The sequence below is a fragment of the Lepidochelys kempii genome, chromosome 1, assembly GCF_965140285.1.
Source record: "Lepidochelys kempii isolate rLepKem1 chromosome 1, rLepKem1.hap1, whole genome shotgun sequence".
NCBI classification, from domain to species: Eukaryota; Metazoa; Chordata; order Testudines; family Cheloniidae; genus Lepidochelys; species Lepidochelys kempii.
Genome location: NC_136380.1, coordinates 987,047 through 1,005,926, shown reverse-complemented (window position 1 = coordinate 1,005,926; position 18,880 = coordinate 987,047). Strand labels below are relative to the sequence as shown.

The following is an 18,880-nucleotide window of genomic DNA, read 5'->3' as shown; positions in this document are numbered from 1 at the left end:
AAGAGCATAATCACAATCAGCAAACTAGAACCTTCTCATAGACACGTTACTTGTACAAGATTTGGTGCAACTATATGACCTTGGTTGCACCAATGATCTATACGGTCACCGTTCATTTAAATAATGTCATTCCCCCAGTGCAAAATTGATGCAGGAAGGGATGACACAAACATCCCTGACTGCATCCCAAGAGCTCCCCATCCTGGGTTCAGTCTTACTACGGCTAGTACTGGGTTAGAAGCCGTATCCGTGTATAGCAGAAATGGTTCATCAAAGTCATGTTCAATAACATGATTGAATCTCTTTACAAACTCAAGGTAAAACTTGGTTAGAACAATAGTGGGTTGGATCTGCTCTTGCAGCATGGTTCCTGTATGTTTCATGTGATCTTGCCAAGAGCTAAAGAACATAGCTACTTTATCCATACAAGCTCTGGCAAATGTTTGGAACCTAAGTAATATCAAGGCAATGTAGATGTTAATGTGGTCCATGGTATAGGAATCTTGGCATTTATCCCATGCCCTGCTACAGGCTGGGCACTGACTGGCTAAGCAGCAGTTCTGCAGAGAAGGACCTGGGGATTAGAGTGGATGAGAAGTTGGATATGAGTCCACAGTGTGCTCTTGTTGCCAAGAAGACTAGCAACATTGTGGGCTGAATTAGTGGGAGCATTGCGAGCAGATTAAGGGAAGTGATTATTCCCCTCTATTCAGCACTGGTGAGGCCAGATCTGGAGTATTGCATCCAGTTGGGGGGCCCCCACTACAGAAGGGATGTGGACCAATTGGAGAGAGTCCAGCAGAGGACAACGAAAATGATTAGGGGGCTGGGACACAGGACTTATGAGGAGAGGCTGAGGGAACTGGGATTGTTTAGTCTGCAGAAGAGAAGAGTGAGGGGGGATTTGATAGCAGCCTTCATATATCTGAAGGAGGGGTCCAAAGAGGATGGAGCTACGCTAGGTTCTCAAAGGTGGCACATGAGAGAACAAGGCGCAGAGGTCTAACGTTGCAGTGGGGGAGGTCTAGGTCAGATATTAGGAAACACTATTTCACTAGCAGGGTGGTGAAGAACTGGAATGGGCTACTTAGGGAGGTGGTGGAATCTCCATCCTTAGAGGTTTTTAAGGTCCAGCTTGACAAAGTCCTGGCTGGAATGATTTAGTTGGGGTTGGTCCTGCTTTGAGCAGGGGATAGGACTGGATAACCTCCTGAGGTCCCTTCAAACTTTAATCTTCTATGATTCTTCTACCATTCCCTCTGAAGCACCTGGCATTGGCCACTGTTGGAAGATAGGCTACTGGGAGAGATGGACCGTTGCTCTTACCCAGATGGCCATTCTGATGTTCTTATATAGAATGCAGATTTATCACCCTCTGCTGTAAGCTATTAGACCCCTCTCTTCTCTCAGAGCTGAAATAGAACCCAGGAGTCCTGATGGGGTCTCTCTCTCTCTCCTAAGTTAGTAATAAAGTAAGAATATACATTCAAATTTTAAAACTCACCAGTGTCCCGTAAGTGACTTGATGTAAGAAAATTTTAGTATCAGAGCTAAGTTGGCGGAGGGTGAGAAAACCTGGATTTGTGCTGGAAATGGCCCAACTGGATTATCATGCACATTGTAAGGAGAGTGAACACTTTAGATAAGCTATTACCAGCAGGAGCGTGGGGTGGGAGGAGGTATTGTTTCATCGTCTCTGTGTATATAATGTCTTCTGCAGTTTCCACGGTATGCATCCGATGAAGTGAGCTGTAGCTCACGAAAGCTCATGCTCAAATAAATTGGTTAGTCTCTAAGGTGCCACAAGTCCTCCTTTTCTTTTCACATGTACACAGGAAGGCTTGCAGGTAAACGAGCCATTTACAACTCATTGTTTCTGAAGAACTCTTAATGGTCTCCACTTAATCTGACTACGTGAGTAGTACAAGTTTATACCTTATATTTCTAAAGTCAGAAATAAGAATGATACATGCATACGAATAGGAAAATGAAATTTAGCACATTATAAATTTTCCAATGATATGTTGCAAGAGACCTTTTGCATAAAGCATATCCCAGCTCTGTCATTTTCAGATTCATAAGCCTATTATCATGGAGCATATGGAGTGCAACGTCACAGTAATGAACTATAGTTTTTAAATATACACAGATAAAGAGAGCAGCTAATTCCTCTCTACCTGAACACAGAGCCCAAGAGTTCTCATCTCCATTTGGGAAGATCCCATAATTGCTGTTTATTCCCAAAGCTGGATAAATAACACAGAAATGCAGACATGGAAAGAGCATTGGCTAGAGTAAAAAGAAAAGGAGGACTTGTGGCCCCTTAGAGACTAACCAATTTATTTGAGCATGAGCTTTCGTGAGCTACGGCTCCAATGAAGTGAGCTGTAGCTCAGGAAAGTTTATGCTCAAATAAATTGGTTAGTCTCTGAGGTGCCACAAGTCCTCCTTTTCTTTTTGCGAAGACAGACTAACACGGCTGCTACTCTGAAAATTGGCTAGAGTGCCTCCAGTCTCTAGCCTGTTTCATTCCAGATGCTGCTTCTCCTCTCGAGGCTGAACAAACCCCACAGGGATTGCACAGAGCTCTATTATAAACGGTGCACAGCCCTCTCTCGGCTCTCAGCGTGGGACGCTGCTGCAGATGCTGGGGTGAGAGAGGTGTGGGACACGGCTACCGGAGGGGGATTCCCAGGGAAGACACTTCCGTCTCAGGATTCACAGGTACCATCTCTTGCTGAGGAGCTCACCTGCTCTACAAACCCAGGGCAACATGGGCATGATGGGCTAGAGAGTAAGACTGTTCCTTTCCGCTCTGCGCAGCCATAAAATTTTCTTTCATCAGTGTTATCTGTTCAGACTTTCAATGTAACTGGAAGAAAAGGAGGACTTGTGACACCTTAAAGATGAACAAATTTATTTGAGCAAAAGCTTTCATGAGCTACAGCTCACTTCATCGAATGCATTTCAGTGGAAAATACAGTGGGGAGATTTATATACAGAGAGAACATGAAACAGTGGGTATTACCATACACACTGTAACAAGAGAGTGATCACTTAAGGTGAGCTATTACCATCTCTGAGATGCCACAAGTACTCCTTTTCTTTTTGCAAATACAGACTAACATGGCCGCTACTCTGAAATGTAACTGAATGGTCCCTTTTTTGTGGGTGGTGAGACGGAGTAAATATAAATGCTTGATCTAGTTTATTTATCGATAGATTCATAGGCTTCATGGTCAGAAGGCACCAGTAAATCATTCCCTATTGCCTCCTGTATCATACAAGGTGTTACTTTTCATCCACTTTCCCCTGTATTGAGGCCAAAGACTTGGGTTTGACTAAGACCTGGTCTACAGTACAATTTCACATCATAGAGCCACAGGGTGAGAAGGGACCGCAAGGGTCAGCTAGTCTAACCCCCTGCCAAGATGCAGGATTTGTTGCATCTAAACCATCCAGGACAGATGAGTATCCAACTTCTTTGGAAACTTCTAGAAAAGGAGCTTCCACATCTGTTCCATTGTCCTCCTGGTTTTACAGTTAGGAAGTTTTTCCTGAGATTTCATCTAAACCTGCTCTGCTGTAGTTTGAACCCACTGACTCTTTTTCCACCTCTGTGGCCAGACAGAACAACTTTTCTCCAACTTTTTTTTTATGGCAACCTTTCAAATATCTGAAGACCTCCATCATGGCCCTGCTCAGTCTCTCCTTTTCCAAACTAAACATATCCAGTTCCTTCAGCCTTGGCTCGTGTGGCTTGCATTCCACCCTTTTGATTATCTTTGTCTCTCGCCTTTGGATCCTTTCCAATTCCTCTGGATCCTTCCTATACATTGGTGACCGAAACTGGACACAGTACTCCAGCTGAAGCCTAACGAGCACTGAGTAAAGGAATATTATCATCTGCGGTGACTTGCATGCTGTTAACGCAACCTAAAACTGTAATTTTTTTTTTTGCAATAGCCAATAAATCCGCTCCCCCGAGACATGTAGCTATATCAGCCTAACCCCGGTGTAGACCCCACCATGAAGTCAACCTAGCTACCGCCTCTCAGGGAGGTGGATTACCTATGCTGCCGGATAAGTAGTGTCTTCACTGAAGAGCTATGGCAGCGCCGCACTAGCATTTTAAGTGTAGACAGGCCCTCAAGCAGATCTTCCAAAAAAGCATCCGGTCTGGATCTGAAGACATGGGGACTTGGGGAACCCACCACTTCCAAACAGATGAAGCTCTTTAAGTCTCTCACTGGCCTGCATTTTCTGCAGCCTCCAATCTTTTTTGTGGCTCTTTTCTGCACATTCTCCAAATTTTCAAATTTTGAAATGTGCACCCCGGAACTGGATGCATTCGGTTTCACCAATTCCATATGCAGAGGTAAATTCCTTCTCCTCCTCCAACTCACCACTACAATGAGTTGGTTATCCACAGTGACCCCTAAATCCTTTTCAGGGTCCCTCAATTCCAGAATACAGTGATCGAGTGTGTAGGTCGGGCCTGCGTTCCCTTTTCCAAGGTGATAACTTTGCATTTGACTGTATTAAAACATTTGTGTCTGCCCTGGCTGCCTCATTGTAACCACTCTGCCAGTTTTGGGTCCTCTGCTATTTTATCTACAGTGATTTTCTATTTGCTTCCATATCATTGATGAAAATATTGAATAGCATTGGGCCTAGAACTCATCCCTGCAGAACTGCACTAGAATCACCCCCATTCCCTGCAACGCCCCATTGACAACTGCTTCCTGAGATCTGTCAGTTAGCCAGTTTTGAGCCTATTTTACGTCTGCTCTACTGATATTGGAGAGTGTTTTTATCTGACTGTTTTCCCCGACTACATCAAATGCCTCAGAGACATCGAAGTCTATTGTACATGTGCAGTTCCCTTGGTCAACCAAACGTGTACAGTCATTAAAGGATACACTTTTTTGGCAAGACCTGTTTCCATAACCCTGTTGGGGACTTGCATTAATTATATTCCTAGACTTTTTGTTAACTAATCCCATGCCAGATTTTCCATTTTTTCCTAACCTTCTCAAATCCTTTTTCAAAAACTTTCCCTTTAATTTTTAATAGTTTATGTTTCTGGTGTTTCTGTAACCCTTCTGCCCGTCAGAGCTGGCAGCAACAAGGGCCGGGTTCAGTATTTAGGGGTTCCATTCCAATAACACAATGCAAAACCGGCTCGAGCCCCCACCCAGTGACCTGCGACAAATCTATACCACCCCCGCTGGGTGCCTCCAAGAGCCAATACTTCCCCTCTCGCAAGCACAGCATCTGAGTGTAGCAAACGCCTTTTAATAACAGAGAGAAACAACGTGGTATTATGTTGGGAAGACACCACAAACAATATTCATAACACAAGCCATTCGCAAAAGCCCACCCCAAGCAAGCTGGGCTGTTTCCTTTCCCTTTGGTTCTTGAGTCCAGCAACCCAAAAGTCACCCAGAGTCCCAAAAGTCCAAAAACCCAAAAGTCTCTGTCCCTGGTCAGTGGAGCGGTCAGAATTTGAAAGTTTATCTGCAGAGTTTTACCTCCCACCCTGGGTGGAGATGGGGGGTTAAGAGGCACCTTACGTGGTCCAAAGCCGATTGCCCCACCTCTCCGTGGGCTCCGCTCCGCTCCACCAGCCATCCCATGAATATCTCTGCTCTGCCAGGTTTCAGAGGAGCAGCCGTGTTAGTCTGTATCCACAAAAAGAACAGGAGGACTTGTGGCACCTTAGAGACTAACCAATTTATTTGAGCATAAGCTTTCGTGAGCTACAGCTCACTTCATCGGATGCATTCAGTGGAAAATACAGTGGGGAGATTTATATACACAGAGAACATGAAACAATGGGTGTCACCATACACCCTGTAACCAGAGTGATCATAGAATCCGGGAATATCAGGGTTGGAAGGGACCTCAGGAGGTCACCTAGTCCAACCCCCTGCTCAAAGCAGGATCAATCACCAGCTGATCAGGTAAGATGAGCTATTACCAGCAGGAGAATGGGGGGGGGCAGGGGGAACCTTTTGTAGTGATAATCAAGGTGGGCCATTTCCAGCAGTTGACAAGAAACATCTGAAGAACAGTGGGGGGCGAGGAGGGGCAATAAACCTGGGGAGATAGTTTTACTCTGTGTAATGACACATCCACTCCCAGTCTTTATTCAAGCCTAAGTTAATTGTATCCAGTTTGCAAATTAATTCCAATTCAGCAGTCTCTCGTTGCAGTCTGTTTCTGAAGTTTTTTTGTTGAAGAATTGCCACTTTTAGGTCTGTAATCAAGTGACCAAAGAGATTGAAGTGTTCTCCGACCGGTTTTTGAACGTTATAATTCTTGACGTCTGATTTGTGTCCATTTATTCTTTTACGTAGGGACTGTCCAGTTTGACCAATGTACATGGCAGAGGGGCATTGCTGGCATATGATGGCATAGATCACATTGGTAGATGTGCGGGTGAATGAGCCTCTGATAGTGTGGCTGATGTGATTAGGCCCTATGATAGTGTCCCCTGAATAGATATGTGGGCACAGTTGGCAACGGGCTTTGTTGCAAGGATAGGTTCCTGGGTTAGTGGTTCTGTTGTGTGGTGTGTGGTTGCTGGTGAGTATTTGCTTCAGGTTGGGGGGCTGTCTGTAGGCAAGGACTGGCCTGTCTCCCAAGATCTGTGAGACTGATGGGCCGTCCTTCAGGATAGGTTGTAGAGCCTTGATGATGCACTGGAGAGTTTTGAGTTGGGGGCTGAAGGTGATGGCTAGTGACGTTCTGTTATTTTCTTCGTTGGGCCTGTCCTGTAGTAGGTGACTTCTGGGAACTCTTCTGGCTCTGTCAATCTGTTTCTTCACTTCAGCAGGTGGGTATTGTAGTTGTAAGAACGCTTGATAGAGATCTTGTAGGTGTTTGTCTGAGGGGTTGGAGCAAATGCGGTTGTATCGCAGAGCTTGGCTGTAGACAGTGAATCGTGTGGTGTGGTCAGGGTGAAAGCTGGAGACATGTAGGTAGGAATAGCGGTCAGTAGGTTTCCGGTATAGGGCGGTGTTTATGTGACCATCGCTTATTAGCACCGTAGCGTCCAGGAAGTGGATCTCTTGTGTAGACTGGTTCAGGCTGAGGTTGATGGTAGGATGGAAATTGTTGAAATCATGGTGGAATTCCTCAAGGGCTTCTTTGCCATGAGTCCAGATGATGAAGATGTCATCAATGTAGCACAAGTAGAGTAGGGGCGTTAGGGGACGAGAGCTGAGGAAGCGTTGTTCTAAGTCAGCCATAAAAATGTTGGCATACTGTGGGGCCATGCGGGTACCCATCGCAGTGCCGCTGATCTGAAGGTATACATTGTCCCCAAATGTGAAATAGTTGTGGGTGAGGACAAAGTCACAAAGTGCAGCCACCAGGTTAGCCGTGACAGTATCGGGGATACTGTTCCTGACGGCTTGTAGTCCATCTTTGTGTGGAATGTTGGTGTAGAGGGCTTCTACATCCATAGTGGCCAGGATGGTGTTATCAGGAAGATCACCGATGGATTGTAGTTTCCTCAGGAAGTCAGTGGTGTCTCGAAGGTAGCTGGGAGTGCTGGTAGCGTAAGGCCTGAAGAGGGAGTCTACATAGCCAGACAATCCTGCTGTCAGGGTGCCAATGCCTGAGATGATGGGGTGTCCAGGATTTCCAGGTTTATGGATCTTGGGTAGTAGATAGAATATCCCAGGTCGGGGTTCCAGGGGCGTGTCTGTGAGGATTTGTTCTTGTGCTTTTTCTCGGAGTTTCTTGAGCAGCTGGTGTAGTTTCTTTTGATAACCCTCACCGGGATCAGAGGGTAATGGCTTGTAGGAAGTCTCTACATAAAAGAGTAAATGGACACAAATCAGACATCAAGAATTATCACAGTCAAAAACCAGTCAGAGAACACTTCAATCTCTTTGGTTACTCGATTACAGACCTAAAAGTGGCAATTCTTCAACAAAAATACTTCAAAAACAGACTGCAATGAGAGACTGCTGAATTGGAATTAATTTGCAAACTGAATACAATTAACTTAGGCTTGAATAAAGACTGGGAGCGGATGTGTCATTACACAAAATCAAATTATTTCCCCATGTTTATTCCCGCTCCTCGCCCCCCACTGTTCCTCCGACGTTTCTTGTCAATGGCTGGAAATAGCCCACCTTGGTTATCACTACAAAAGGTTCCCCCCCGATACGCTCCCCTGCTTCTAATAGCTCACCTTACCTGATCCCTCTCGTTACAGTGTGTACGGTAACACCCATTGTTTCATGTTCTCTGTGTATAAATCTCCCCACTGTACTTTCCACTGAATGCATCCGATGAAGTGAGCTGTAGCTCACGAAAGCTTATGCTCAAATAAATTTGTTAGTCTCTAAGATGCCACAAGTCCTCCTTTACTTTCTGCTCTGCAAGCTGCCCCCGAGAGCTGCTCCAGCGACCAATCAGCTTCACCATGGGGAAAGTATCCAGTCAGGCACGTAGTGGCTCATATTAACATTTTCTCTCCATCCAGGCATTTGTACTGCAAACATCACCCTGGGCCCTGGGAACGCCTCAGAGTTGAACACCTTCTCCCTTACTCCATGTCAGATTCCAACAAAACCGACTTCACCAACCCCTCCACCTTCATCCTGCTGGGCATTCCTGGCCTAGAGGCGGCCCATGTCTGGATCTCCATCCCCTTCTCCACCATGTACATCATAGCCGTCTTGGGAAACTTCATCATCCTGTTCATCGTCAAGACAGAACCAAGCCTCCATGGGCCCATGTACTATTTCCTCTGCATGCTGGCCGTCACCGACCTGGTCCTGTCTACATCCACCCTGCCCAAAATGCTGAGCATCTTCTGGTTCAATTCCAGGGAGATCGATTTCAGTTCCTGCCTCACCCAGATGTACTTCCTTCACTGCTTCTCAGTGATGGAGTCTGGGATCTTCGTGGCCATGGCATATGATCGCTACGTGGCCATCTGTGATCCCCTGAGACATTCCACCATCCTGACAAACCTCGTGGTGGCCAAGATTGGACTGGCCGTGGTGCTCCGTGGCGGCATGGTCATACTGCCCTTTCTCCTCCTGGCAAGGCAGTGGCCATATTGCAGAACTAACATCATCCCCCACTCGTACTGCGCACATATAGCCGTGGTGAAGCTGGCCTGTGGCGACACCCGCGTCAGTAGTTACTACGGCCTCTTTGTAGTACTCTGTGTGAGGGGTCTGGATATGATTTTTATCGCTGTGTCCTATATCCAGATCCTCAGGGCCATCTTCAGCCTCCCCACGAAGGACGCCCGGCTCAAGGCTTTGGGGACCTGCACCTCCCACCTCTGTGCCATCTTAACCTTTTACATCCCAGGTCTCTTCTCCTCCCTTACACACCGGTTTGGCCAAAATGTGCCCCTGCATTTCCACATTCTCGTTGCCAACATGTACCTCCTGGTGCCCCCCACACTCAACCCCATCATCTACGGGGTGAGGACCAAACAGATCCGGGGCAGGCTACTCCGGCTCTTCACTCATAAAGGGATTTCAAGTTTTTTCCTGGTGCTCTGCTTCTCAGACTGAGCTCCGTGCAGAGCTGGCTGGTGACTTGGTTCTGTGCTCTCATCCCTGAATCACTTTCTGAGCGGTCAGAGAGACATTAGACCAGGGGTGGGCAAACTTTTGGCAAAAGGGCCCCATTGGGCTTGCAAAACTGTAGGGACGGCCGGGTAGGGAAGGCTGTGCCCCCCCCCCAAACAGCTTGGCCCCGTCCCCTATTCGCCCCCTCCCACTTCCTAACCCCTGATTGATCCCCTCAGAAGCCCCCACCCATCCACCCCCCCGCTCCTTGTCCCCTCACCGCCCCCTCCCAGGACCCCCCACCCCTAACTGCCGCTCTGGGACCCCACCCCCTATCCAATCCCCCCTGCTCCCTCTCCCCTGACATTCCTGACCCCCATCCACACCCTGCCCCCTGACTGGCCCCCTCAGAAGCCCCCACGCATCCACCCCCGCCGCTTCTTGTCCCCTCACCGCCCCCTCCCAGGACCCCCCACCCCTAACTGCCGCTCTGGGACCCCACCCCCTATCCAATCCCCCTGCTCCCTGTCCCCTGACTTTCCTGAACCCCTATCCATACCCTATCCCCTGACTGGCCCCCCAGGACTCCCACACATATCCAACCCCCCTGTTCCCCATCCCCTGACGGCGCCCCCCAGAACCTCCACCCCATCCAACTGCCCCTCTCTCCTGACTGCCCCCGGGACCTCCCGCCCCTTATCCAACACCCCCCACCCCCCCGCATTAGACCCTTTCCTGACCTTACTGTGCTGTGTCACTGCGACAAACTGGGGAGTCGGGCGGTGTAGAACTCATTGGTTTGCCACCCTTCTAATTCCTGATCACTGGACCTCTGCAAATGTAAGAACATAAGAATGGCCAGACTGGGTCAGATCAAGGATCCATCTCGCCCAGTGTCCTGTCTTCCGACAGTGGCCAGTGCCAGGTGCCCCAGAGGGAATGAAGAGAACAGGCAACCATCAGGTGATCCATCCCCCGTCACCCATTTCCAGCTGCTGGCAAACAGACACCATCCCTTCCCATCTTGGCCATTGATGGACCTTCACAACATGCTCTGGCAAGGAGTTCCACAGATTGGCTGTGTGTTGTGTGAAGAAATACTTCCTTTTCTTTGTTTTAAACTCTTGCCTATTAATTTCATTTGGTGACCCCTAGTTCTTGTGTTATGTGAAGGAGTAAATACCATTTCCTCATTTCCTTTCTTCACACCAGTCATGATTTTATAGACTTCTCTCATATCCCCCCTTAGTCGCCTCTTTTCCAAGCTGAAAAGTCCCAGTCTTATTAACCTCTCCTCATATGAAAGCTGTTCCAGCCCCCTAATGATTTTATTGCCCTTTTTTGAACCTTTTCCAATGCCAATAAATCTTTTTTGAGATGGGGCGACCACATTTGCGCGCAGTATTCAAGATGTGGGTGTACCAGGGATTTCTAGAGAGTCAATCTGATATTTTCCGCCTTATTTTCTCTCCCTTTCCTTGTACTCAGTGATTCCCAATAGTCTGTTCGCTTCTTTGACAGCCGCTGCCCATTGAGTGGATGTTTTCAGAGAACTAACCACCATGACCCTTGGATCCCTGCCTTTTCCCCCGCTTCTCCCCCCAAGGCCATGCCTCTGGTACACATCTTCCCTCCAGACCACAGCCCCTGCTCCACCTCCTGCCTCTTTGCCCCACTCCCTTTCTGCCTCTTGCCCCAAATGCCCACTGCTGCTGCTCGCTCTTGTTCTCCCCTCCCCGTCACTCGCTGGGTCACCTCCACCTCCCCGCCCCGCAGTTGGGATCCATCTGCTCCGGGGCTGGGACGGGAGCTGCTGCAGCCTGGCAAGGAGCCCGCAGTGAGTGCAGCGAGGATGCCGCGCTGGGGCCGACAGGCCAGTCGGGATCGGTGCGGGAAGCCAGGAAGCCGTATAAAAGCAGCTGAGGGGTGGGAGGAGGGCTGTGTGGCAGGCAGACGAGGTTGTGCATCACACAGCTTGTGAGCCCTGAAGCTCAGCTACAAGGTCCTGAGGGAGAGACCATTGTGTGGCCCATTTCCTTAGCTTTCAGCTCCCTTGTGTTCCTCCCAGCTGGGGGCCTGTAGAAGGCAGGGTCCCTGCAAAGGGGATGGGCTGGGAGCCCTTTGGCCTGAGCCAGGCCTCGGGAGCAGGGCAAGGGATCAGCTTTGAAGCTGGGAGGACAAGAGCCGAGAGAGGCAGAAGGATCAGCCCCGCATTAGCTGGGAAGACGGGATGCTGGGCAGAGGTGGGATGGCTTCGATAGCTCACAGGGCAGGAGATAAACTGCCCAGCTGACATTAGCCGCCTATTGACACATGTATACGGACACCTTGTCTGGAACTGCAGGGCACGCGTTGCCCAGGGGCTGAAGCTGGACAGGGAAGCTGAGTCTAACGTCTCCTCTACATGACGCTTTTGATCACTACATTTAGAAGCTCTGTAGCTAGGCTGCTAGGCAGCGTTATCCCCGTGTCATGGATGGACTGAGTCCTGCAGAGGTAAAGTGATTCACCCAAGGACACCCAAGGAGTCGGTGGCAGAGCTGAGAAGAGGAACTGGGAGTCCCGACACCGCCACACCCCCAGCACCACTGCTCTGGCCATGAACTGGCATTGCTCCCCTGCGCTGTATTAGACACACTCAGGCTATTTGTGTCTCGTGGTCAGTGGAGCTGCAGTCCTTAAACGGGAGGAATTCATTAAAGAAACTGTGGCCACAAAGCAGGTTTCCACACAGCTCAGTTTTCAGTCCCCTCTTGCTTGTTTACCAGGGACGGCACGTCGCCGGGAACGCTGCACAGCGCGTACAGCCCAACCGTGTGCGGCAACGAACCAAGGCCGTGCCGTGTGCAGCTCATTACGGCCCTTGGCTAGCAGAACACGAACCTGGTAAATAGTCACCTTCCCTCCCAGCTCACTGGTCTCTGCTGATGCTTCATCTCCAATTAAATAACTTGGGCCAAATACTCCAGTGATGTCAGTGGGTGACAGTGGGCTATATTCTTGGCTCAAGACACTTCCTTTCATGCTGCCTCAGTTTCCCCATCTGTAAGAGGGGGATAGCTCCTGGGAGCAGTGAGCAAGACTCTGTGAAGCACCTGTCAGCGGTGTCCATGTGTCACCGCGCCTCAGTGGGACACAGCCGAGCTTACCAAATTCAGAACAAACTGCTGAGAAATGGGGCTGACTCAGCCCAGACGGCTGGTGGTTCTATCCTTAGATTATACCAAACCAGGAACAAACGCAAACATCTGTCTCACCACACTGGTTAACTAGAAGCCAAAAATGCAGTGTCCTGACCCATCCCAGCCCTTGGCTCACCACCCGGACTCTGGACCCCACGGTGAGTACTCAGTGACAATCTATTTCACCACCTTTAGCGTCCTAATCTCAAGAGACACTCAAGGTTAAATAGTAAAAGAAAAGAAGAAGAGTTACAAATGGTTAATAGATCAGATACATCCAAGTGGTTTTTCAGTGTTCAGAGGTGACTTTCATCGCAGTGATGGAATGCACTGCGAGCTTGCAAAAGCCTCTCTAGAAATTACACAAGCAGGCTGCGGTCACCAGACCTTGTTCAGAGCTTCCTTGTTGGAAAGCCAGTGCAGAGAAGATGAGATGAGTCCAGGGTCACGTGAGCATATCCCAGGTCCTTACATGCTCTGATGACTCACAGGATCAGCCATTTCCCATATTCTTGCAGAGGCGCCTTTCTTCTGTGGCCCTTTGTGATCACTAAGTGTCCTCAAAGGGCCACCAACGTACCGCCTTAGCCACCTGAGGGGTGCTACCCAGGTACACAACACACAGAATCATAGAACTGGAAGGGACCTCCAGAGGTCATCTAGTCCAGTCCCCTGCCCTCATGGCAGGACCAGCACCACCTAGACCAGCCCTGACAGGTGTGTGTCCAACCTGTTCTTGAAAACCTCCAGCGATGGAGATTCCACAACCTCCCTGGGCAATTCGTTCCAGGGCTTAGCCACCCTGACATCTAGGAAGTCTTTCCTAATCTCCAGCCTACACCTCCCTTGCTGCAATTTAAGCCCATGGCTTCTCGTCCTGGCCGCAGAGGTGAAGGTGTAAGATACCCGTAGATTGTCAGTAATGACTTCAGACACAAAGCTGATACATGCATAGAAACAGGATAATCATACTTGGCAAAAATGGCTGTATTCAGTCCTACAGCACCACACCAGGGTCTCCTCCCAGGACGCTGCTACAGCTTCTCGCCTCCGAAGGAAGGGGCGTTGCCCGGCTTCGAGCAGGGCAAGCAGCTGGGACACTGGAGGACGGGTAGAGAGCAGATAAAAACCTGTTTTGCCCCAGGGAGCCTGCTCCTTGTACAAAGAGAAGAGGGGAAAGTTTTTGAAAGTGAGAGGTGAGTGTCCAGGAACTTGGCTTTTTCCTCCAAGCGTCGCCAGCCAGCCCCCCTGGCTTTGACCAACCGTAACTTGTGCTTGACTAAAGCATCGTCCAGAAAGGCGGCCAGGGCTAGATCCACAAACGCAATTCGGCGCCGCTGCCTTCCTCAAACCCGGCTCATCTGCTGCCGGACCCTCCAGGAGCCTCGGTTTCTCCAGCGAGGTGGAAGGATCAGGCCCTTTTCCTGCATGCAGAGCAGAGAGACCGTGCCAGGGAGGGGCCCTGGGACAGACGTCATCCAGCAGCTCTGGCCCTTGTCGCCAGTGGGAATGTTACAGTGTCTGATGACCCTGGATGGACCTAGGGCAGAACGGGGCAGCTCCCGGGGACCCCTGGGGGCCAGTCGTACCTGGGGCAGCTCCTGGGGACCCCCTGGGACCAGGCCATACCTGGGGTACGACGGGGTCAGTCATGGGGATCTCTGGGGCCTGGACGTACTGAAAGGATCAGACCCTTTTCCTGTAGCCATAGGATACGGCCTCTAGCTATGTTGTAAGGCCTAAAAGCCTACGGCCTTTGTCTGCAGCCACATTGAAAGGTGAACATGGCGCCCCTGTTGGGTTCGGACAGGAGAATTTGTTCAGTCTCATTCCAGTGCTTAAAAACCCAGGTGCTCTGCACCAGACAAATACCCCCAGTGAGCCAGGTGAGCAGGCAGAGAGTTCAGCTATTGCAATCAGGCTCCTTCTTCCAGCCATTCCTCTGCATCCCACCCAACGAACAGCCCCGGCCAGAGTGGGAGTCCATCTCCCTCTTGGCATGCCAGAGAGACCGTGGTTGCAGTAAAGAAGTCAGGACTCCTGGGTTCTGTCTGTCATCCCGCCACTCAATCTCTGTGAGACCTTGGCTAAGTCAGCTCTCCCCATGCCTCAGTTTACCTATCTGTACACTGAGGATACGTTCACAGGACTTTCCTTTGCTAGGTGTTTTCAGGATCCTTCAGTGAAAGGTGCTGCACAGTCTGATGATCGTTACTGATGAGAATGACTGATCTCTGGTCCCTTAGCGACAGCCCCGTGTGTCTGCAGAGAGTGCTTGTGTCTCCCCTCAGCCATCTGTCTCCAGATCTGTCTGTCTACTCTCTACCCCTCCACCCTGCGCATTTACAGGGTATCAGACCCCATGGAGACACAGGTCTTATCCCCAGTTTTCTTCCTAATCAAGCATAATTTTTAAATATACACAAATGCACAGAGCAGCCAATTCCTCTGTGACTCAGCACAGAGCCCCAGAGTTCTCACTTCCCTTTGGGAAGGTCCCTTAATTATTGTTTTCTCATAACGCTGGATAAATAGCGCAGAAGCGCGGCCGGGGAAGAGAGACATTGGCGAGTGTGTCTCAAGTCACCGGCCTGTTTCCACTCAGATGCCACGTCTCCGCCCGAAGCTGAGCGAACCCCCCGGGGTTCACAGAGCTGTGTTCTAAACGGTGCGCACCCCAGTGTCGGCCCTCGGCGTGGGACGCTGCTGCAGATGCTGGGCTGAGAGCGGTGTGGGGCACGGCTACCGGAGGGGGATTCCCAGGGAAGACACTTCCCTCTCAGGATTCACAGGTACCCTCTCCTGCTGGGGAGCTCACCTGCTCGACAGACCCAATGCAACGTGGGCGTGAGGGTCAGAGAATAGGTCTGGGCTCCTTTCCGCTCTGCACAGCCCGTAAAAATGGCAGTTGTGGGGGGCTTGTCTCCTTCACCTTTGCTCTGCACTGCAGCATGCCCCGAACACAGCTCTGGTCCCACAAGCGCCGTGACAACCGCCCGTGGAATTGGAATGCCGACGTGAAACACGACCTCCTACGTGGAATCCAACCCCAATACATGTTTCATCCTTGCCACTTTATTAGTCTTTATTTTTCATATTCCATTCTATAAATACCACTGCACTGCCCCTCGGTACAAGGAGCATGAGCGAAGAGTTCAGGAAAAGCCCAGAGATATCAGGCTCCAGAGAGTTCATACAATCTAAGGGGAGTGAATAGGGTTAAAACATCTCCTCAAAGTGCAGTGGCAATCAAGCAAACAAACAGAATGTTGGGAATCATAAAGAAAGGGAGAGATACTAAGACAGAAAATATCATGTTGCCTCTATATTAATCCCCACACCTTGAATGCTGTGTGCAGAAAGGAACGGAGAAGGGCAACGGAAATGATTAGGGGTATGGGACAGCTTCATATGAGGAGAGATTAATAAGACTGGGACTTTTCAGCTTGGAAAAGAGACAACTAAGGGGGGATATGACAGAGGTCTCTCAAATCCTGAGAGGTATGGAGAAAGTAAACAAGGAAATGTTATTTACACCTTCTTATAACATACGAACTAGGGGTCACCCAATAGAATTAGTCTGAAGCAGATTTAAAACAAACAAAAGGAAGTATTTCCTCACAGTCAACCTGTGGAACTCTTTGCCACAGGATGTTGTGAAGGCCAAAACTATAACATGGATCCAATAAGAACTAGATAACTTCCTGGGGCATAGGTCAATCAATAGCTATTATCCAGGATTGGCAGGGACGGTGTCCCTAGCCTCTGTTTGCCAGAAGCTGGGAGTGGGTGACAGGGGATGGATCACTTGGTAATTCCCTGTTCTGTTCATTCCCTCTGGGGTACCTGGCATTGGCCACTGTCGGGAGACAGGACACTGGGTTAGATGGACCATTGGTCTGACCCAGTAGGGCCGTTCTGATGTTCTCATAGATACCCCAGATGTATCTGCCCCCCCAACTTCCCTCCCAGAGCTGAGATAGAACCCAGGAGTCCTGATGAGGTCTCTCTCTCTGCAGAGTAGTAACAAAGTAAGAATATACATGAATATTTTAAACCTAACCAGTGTCCATTAAGTGACTTGGCACAAGATGTCTGAACATGTTAGTATCAGAGCTGAGAGGGTCTAATATTTATTTAAGTTTCTTTCTTTTACATCAGAATTAGACACAGTGCTCCCGTCAGCTAATTGCTAAGTTATCTGCCAACAAACTAGAGTTTTCAAGACCTTAAGTTCCCCTTGGAATCATGGTTAAAGTTGCCACCCCCAACAAAATCTGAAAATGCTCCCTTGTAGCTGTGGTGAGGGGAGGGAGGTGGAAATGTTCCAGCAAGTGACAGGGGGAGGGGAATAGAGGAGCAAGCAACAGAGGCAGGGCCTTGGGGGAAAGAGGCAAAGCAGGATCGGGACCTTGGCAGAAGAGGTGGGGTAAGGGTGGATACATAGACCTATTCCCCAGTTTGTCACACTGACACAGCACAGTAAGGTCAGGAAAGCATTTACTGCCTTTTTGACTGTCCGGCAAGTGATTCAGGGAAGAGGGCCCAGCACCATGTCACCAGCCAGCTCTGCAGGAAGCTGGGTCTGAGAGCCAGAGCACCAGGAGAAAACTTTAGGTTCCTTTAGGAGTAAGTAGCCGGAGCAACCTGTCCCGGATCTGTTTGGTCCTCACCCCGTAGATGATGGGGTGCATCATGGGGGGCATTAGAAGGTACGCATTGGACATGAGAACATGGAAATGTACCGCCACATTGTTACCAAACCGGTGCATGAGGGAGGAGAAGAGAGCTGGGATGTAAGAGGTTAAAATGACAAATAGGTGGGAGCCACAGGTCCCAAAAGTCTTGAGCCGGGCGTCCTTTGTGGGGAGACTGAAGATGGCCCTGAGAATCTGGATATACGACACAGCAATAAAAAACACATCCAGACCTGTCACCAAGAATGCCACAGAGAGGCTGTAGTAATTACTGATGTGGGTGTCGGCACAGGCCAGCTTCACCACAGCCATGTGCTCGCAGTACGTGTTGGGGATGATGGTGGTTCTGCAGTATGGCCACTGTCTTGTCAGAAAGGGATAGGGCAGTATGAGCATGCCACCACGCAGCACCACGGCCAGGCCAATCTTGCCCACCACAAAGTTTGTCAGGATGGTGGAATGTCTCAGGGGATGGCAGATGGCCACATAGCGGTCCAAAGCCATGGCCACTAGGATCCCAGAGTCCATCACTAAGAAGCTATGAATGAAGTACATCTGGGTGAGGCAGGCACTGAAATCAATCTCCCTGGAATTGAACCAGAAGATGCTCAGCATTTTGGGCAGGGTGGATGTGGACACGACCAGGTCGCTGACAGCCAGCATGCAGAGGAAATAGTACATGGGCCCATGGAGGCTCGGCTCCGTCTTCACAATGACCAGGGTGGTGAAGTTCCCCAACATGGCTATGATGTACATGGTGCAGAAGGGGATGGAGATCCAGACGTGGTCCATCTCCAGGCCAGGAATGCCCAGCAGGATGAAGGTGGAGGGGTTGGTGAGGTGGGTTGTGTTGGAATCAGACATGGCGTAGGGGAGAAGGTGTCCAACTCTGAGGCAGAACAGTGTCTCCTGCATGTACCGTACGTTCCCCCAACTTCCTGTGTGTGCCCAGGGTCCAGGGTGATGGTCGCAGGACAAATGCCTGGGTGGAGAGACAGTGTTAGTTTGAGACACTACATGCGCTACTGGGGGCTGTTCTCATGGGGGAGCAGATCGGTCGCTCTTCACACACTGAAAAATGACATTTTCATTAGTCAGATAAATGAATTATGAACAACTGGCCCTACTAATGCCAATTCCATGGTTGATGGTGCTCCATGAGTCAATAATTCTACATGCCCTGTTGTGGGGACCCTTAATAGGCACCAGCAGGAAACACGAGAGTGGATACTGGTTATCCATCATTGTTCCTTAATACAATGAAAGCCAGGCTACAGAGTCCATGCTGTAGGGAGTCCCCATTCAACCGGTTACTCAAAATCTGAGCACGTAAAAAAACCCCAAACCTTTGCCAAGACATGTGCCAGGGAGAAACATCCCAACTGGGACACACCTCAGGGAAAAGACCTGGGCATCAATGAAAGCAGGTCAACAAAACACCTGCTTGTTC

General features: G+C 49.7%; 2 protein-coding genes across 2 annotated transcripts; one reads left to right on the top strand and one right to left on the bottom strand.

Annotated features, from left to right (window-relative positions):
- The first annotated feature begins 8,573 nt into the window (after window positions 1–8,573).
- On the top strand, window positions 8,574–9,554 carry LOC140912678 (olfactory receptor 52M1). The gene has a single exon (XM_073347525.2). The coding sequence runs from the start codon at window positions 8,574–8,576 to the stop codon at window positions 9,552–9,554; it is 981 nt and encodes a 326-aa protein (XP_073203626.2).
- A 7,792-nt stretch (window positions 9,555–17,346) lies between these two features.
- On the bottom strand, window positions 17,347–18,345 carry LOC140911507 (olfactory receptor 52K2). The gene has a single exon (XM_073344757.2). The coding sequence runs from the start codon at window positions 18,343–18,345 to the stop codon at window positions 17,347–17,349; it is 999 nt and encodes a 332-aa protein (XP_073200858.2).
- Window positions 18,346–18,880: the final 535 nt, after the last annotated feature.